Source organism: Galeopterus variegatus, unplaced genomic scaffold, assembly GCF_000696425.1.
Source record: "Galeopterus variegatus unplaced genomic scaffold, G_variegatus-3.0.2 Scaffold3836, whole genome shotgun sequence".
In the NCBI taxonomy this organism is placed as follows: Eukaryota; Metazoa; Chordata; class Mammalia; order Dermoptera; family Cynocephalidae; genus Galeopterus; species Galeopterus variegatus.
The window spans coordinates 111,898-116,126 of record NW_007729947.1 but is presented as its reverse complement, the minus strand read 5'-3'; the positions used below and the strand labels follow the sequence as shown (position 1 = coordinate 116,126).

Here is a 4,229-nt window from a genome sequence, read left to right as displayed (position 1 = left end):
CTCTTGAAGCAGAAGTCCTATATTATCAGTACGGCCTATTATACATCTAAAATCCTTTCATTCTTTGATTGTATCCATAAGTTACAAAATAATAATAAGCGTAGATTTAATTTTTTATATGTGTCTTGAATTTATTAACTTCAGTTTCATAACAGAAGCTACTTTTTAAAAGTTTCATTCTCTAAGATGACTTCTGGACGATTAGTGCTTATATTCTGAGGACACAATGGGTGGCATAAACATTAGTCTAAAGAGGCCTCCTGAATCTGGGAAAGTGGTCCTTTGACAATATTTGCCACTTCAAACAGCCTGCAAGGACTGGAGTTCTGCGGATATTGTTCTTTTGTCCTTTGACTCACACACTTGTTTTCAAGAAAGAGTTTATTAGCCAAAATTGAATTGCTGGAGAAAAAAAAAATCCAACAATCTTTGCTACATGATTAATAAGCCGATTCAATTTGTCAGTACTCTGAACAAAATGAGCAAATATATGACCTGAGTAATAAAGGAGAGAAAGAATTGAAAGCAAGAGATGACATATGAATGAGTAATCGATTTTAAAATAGTCATGTCTGGGATGAATAGGAGGAGTTAAATAACAATTTCTAAATAGAATAAAATGTGGGCTTCTTTCACATAAGAGTGATAAATATGAATAAAATATGTCAATGTTCCCATAAGCAGAATGACAATTTCAGGCTCTGAATGATGCCAGTATCAAAGCACAAGTTCAGTGGAATTAAGTAGGCTTTCTCGACAGGAAAATTTTAGAACTATTTGGAAAAAGAGATGTGGGAAATACACCCTTATTTTACATGAGTTAAAAAAGAAATTGCTGTTTTAACATAATAATAAAGCTGGCTCTAACATCTTAGTTAGAGAGTTGTTATAAACGTCCCTCCTGGGAAAATCATGAGTGCTATTGATTCCATCAGTGAACATTTTTACTTTCAGTAAAAAAAATACATTTTTGAAGTTCTAAAAGATAAGAAAAAAGTTACCTGCAGTACCTCTACTGATTTTTAAAACAATTAAGTCATATAGTGTGTTCTCCACCTCCGGAAAGGACCATGTAATAGACGTCACAGTTTAATTTTCAATTCACCATCATTCAAAAGCTTGGAATTCTGATGTATATCTTTGCACTCATTTTCCTTCCCTGTAACCTTTGTCTCTGCAAACTCAGTTTCTGAAGAGGCATTTTCACCAGGTAGATGATGCTTCCTCAAAAGAATTAGGATCACTAGGGCTGGAATAAAGCTTGATCCTCTGAGTGCTGCTGGCAATCCAAGGTAGATGTATCTATATTTTTAAAAAGTTAGAACATATTAAATCTTACATAGTGTGGTTAGCACAGACTATTTTGTTTATCTTCATTGGCATTTTATTCCTATAAGGACATAAGCAGCAGTTTTGCATGTTGATCTTCTATAAGCAACTTTGCTGAATTATCTTATTAATTCCAATGTTTGTTAAAACACCTTTTTTTGGATTCTCCATCCAGAAAACCCAAATTTATTTTCATCTTTTCTAATCTTTTGTTATTGCCTTTGTTATTCGTTTTTTTTGCATTGAATAGAACCTCTGACTTAAATTTAATACTGATCGTGATATCAGTTTTATTCCAGTATTTTATACGAATGCTTACAAAGAATCATCATTGATTATGATACATACTCTTGTGGCTTTTTTTAGATGAACTTTATCAGGTTAAGGAAGCTCTCCTCTTTTCTGAGTTTGGTCAAAGTTTTAATTATTTATTTTTTAGTTTTTAATCAAGCTTTTAATTAAAAGATCATAAAGTAACAGTGTCTCGTCTCCGTACGTTAAGACTGCACGCTTCTGGAGTCATTGGTGAATTGCTTTTCTGTGAAACTGGAGAGCTGCGTACCTGCAGCTCTGACCTGAATTTATCCAAACTCTTGAGGAAGTGAACGCGATGCGATGAGTGACAGCAGCGGTGGCCAGGACAGGAGTGTGATCCTGGTTTCCCTACCCCTTTCTGGGAAGGGAATAAAGTAGGACATGATCCCTCTTCCACTTCCAATTAAACAATTAAACAGCTGTAACCCCATCCTTCACCTGGCCCTTTAGTTATTTGCAAATGGGCCAGCACCCAACTTGAGGCCTGGGGGGTGGGGCAGGGAGGAAGCAAGTGATAGGTGGGACACAGAGGAGCTCCCCTCAGCACCTTGGTCAAAGTTTAAATCATAAATGTGTAAAGCATCACCAAATCACTTCTCTGCATGTAGCAGGGAAACATCCAAGGTTTTTCCCCTTTATTGTGTTAGTAGGGTGTATTACAGCAATAGATTTTTCTGATGATGAACCATTCTTGCATGCCTAAAATAAATCTTATTGGTCATTTTTATACATAATTAGATTCAATATGTTACTTTTTATATAGGGTTTTTGCATGTATAGTTATAAGATCAGCCTATAAATTTTTTCTTGTACTGGACTTGTCTAGTGTGAATATTGAGATTGTACTGGCTTTGTAAAATAAATGGGAAATTTCACCTTTTTCTGTTTCCTGGAATAACTTGTACAATGTAGGAATCATCAGTTCATTGGAGGTTTTATAAAACTTGCCTTAAAAGCATCTGGACTTGGTGCCTTTGGGAGATGGGCATTTTTGATGGATTCACATTTTTAAGTAGCTATGAAATATTCATGTTTGCTATATATTTATAGTAAAATTTGTTAACATATATTTGCCTAGGAAATTCTCTATTTAATATGTTTTCAAGTTGTTATATCTAAAATCCCTTTATAGGTATAATATAAATATTATGAGTATCTGTATTTATACACCCTTTTTAATCCTTAATATCCTTTTTTATTCTTTATCTTTTTGCTTCTTCTCTTTCTTTATTTGCCTTTCCAGACTATTGTTATTATTATATTTTTGTCTTTTCAAAAACATAGCTTTTTATTGTTTTGGTTACCTCTATGGTATATTGTCTATTTGTTAATTTCTGCTTCTTAATCTCATCTTTCTATATCTAAATTTTTTTTATTATGAAACACTTCAAGAATACAGAAAAAAAGAACACTATTGATTGGATTTAAGACCCACCATAATTCGGTATGACCTCATTTTAACTTAACTAATTACATTGCAAAGACTCTATTTCCAAATCAGGTCCTATTCTGACGTTCTGGGTAGACATGATATTTTGAGGGACACTACTCAACCCAGTACAAGGAGTTCTAGTTGGTTTTCCTTACCTCTCAAGTCCCAAAGGGGTGACAAAGAGGAAGATTCAGGTGGATGTTGTGCACACAGTGACCTTGGGTCACAGCAAAAAAATCCTGAGCTTAGAAAATTTCAATGTTTTGAATGGGCTGCAAGAAAATCTACCCTACCTTTGCCCCAGATAGAGACATTATTTTGTTATCCTGGACGGCAAACTAGCTGCTCTCTGCTTCAGAGGGAGACACTATCTATACCTTCCAAAGTTATTTACTGTTTAAAAATCCTTGAAAAAATAGTCCAGAACAAAAGTTGTCAGGGCCTCTGTTAACAAGATATGCAGAAATGTGAGGGACCCATGGAGAATCATCTACCAACAACAGCTACCCCTCCTTTCTACCCTATCTCATCTTCCAGTAAATTTTATTATGAATATACCACTTTTTTGGCCACTCTAATGAATCTGACTGACAGAGGATGGTAGCAAATCTATTTCCTGTGTCTCAAGCGGTATTTAATTAAGGCTGCTATCAACAAAAATTCAAGCAGCAAGATGAGGCCAGCTTGCAATAGTGACCCTTGGTGTTCCTCGACTATGGTACAGACCCACTGCATGTACAGCATGTACCTGGGTCTGCCTCCACATTACCGCAGTGGAACTTTGGAGGAAAGAAGAATATATACAAAGATGAATCTCACTCTGTCTGCTCTCCTCACAGTTCTTCCCATATATCCTTTTACTAATCAAAATAAAGATCTTAGAATGCGTTAAACCATGCTAAATTGTGTTTTAGTAAATTAAATTTTTAAATTTTTCTTAGTGCATCATCAGGAGAAGCTAATACAGATTTAAACAAAACTTAAATCTCTAAATGAAAAAGAACATGAGAATAGAAAAAGCAACATGAAAGAGTTTTGTTCAAAATAAGATCTGTATTAACCAAAAATAAGGCATTAGGAGACATGAAAAATATTGTTTAAGCATGATTTAATGGGAAAGAACAAATATTTTGTAGATCAGAGGTTGGTGTGA

The 4,229-nt window shown here is 34.5% G+C and overlaps 1 protein-coding gene across 1 annotated transcript in view; it reads right to left on the bottom strand.

Annotated features, from left to right (window-relative positions):
• Positions 1 to 363: 363 nt before the first annotated feature.
• SLCO1A2 (solute carrier organic anion transporter family, member 1A2) overlaps positions 364 to 4,229 on the bottom strand; it is a 44,358-nt gene continuing 40,492 nt past the window's right edge. The window contains exon 13 of the mRNA XM_008586127.1: positions 364 to 1,302. Within this exon, the coding sequence (XP_008584349.1) occupies positions 1,083 to 1,302 (220 nt within the window). The 3' untranslated portion in view covers positions 364 to 1,082. The remainder of the gene's footprint in view (positions 1,303 to 4,229) is intronic.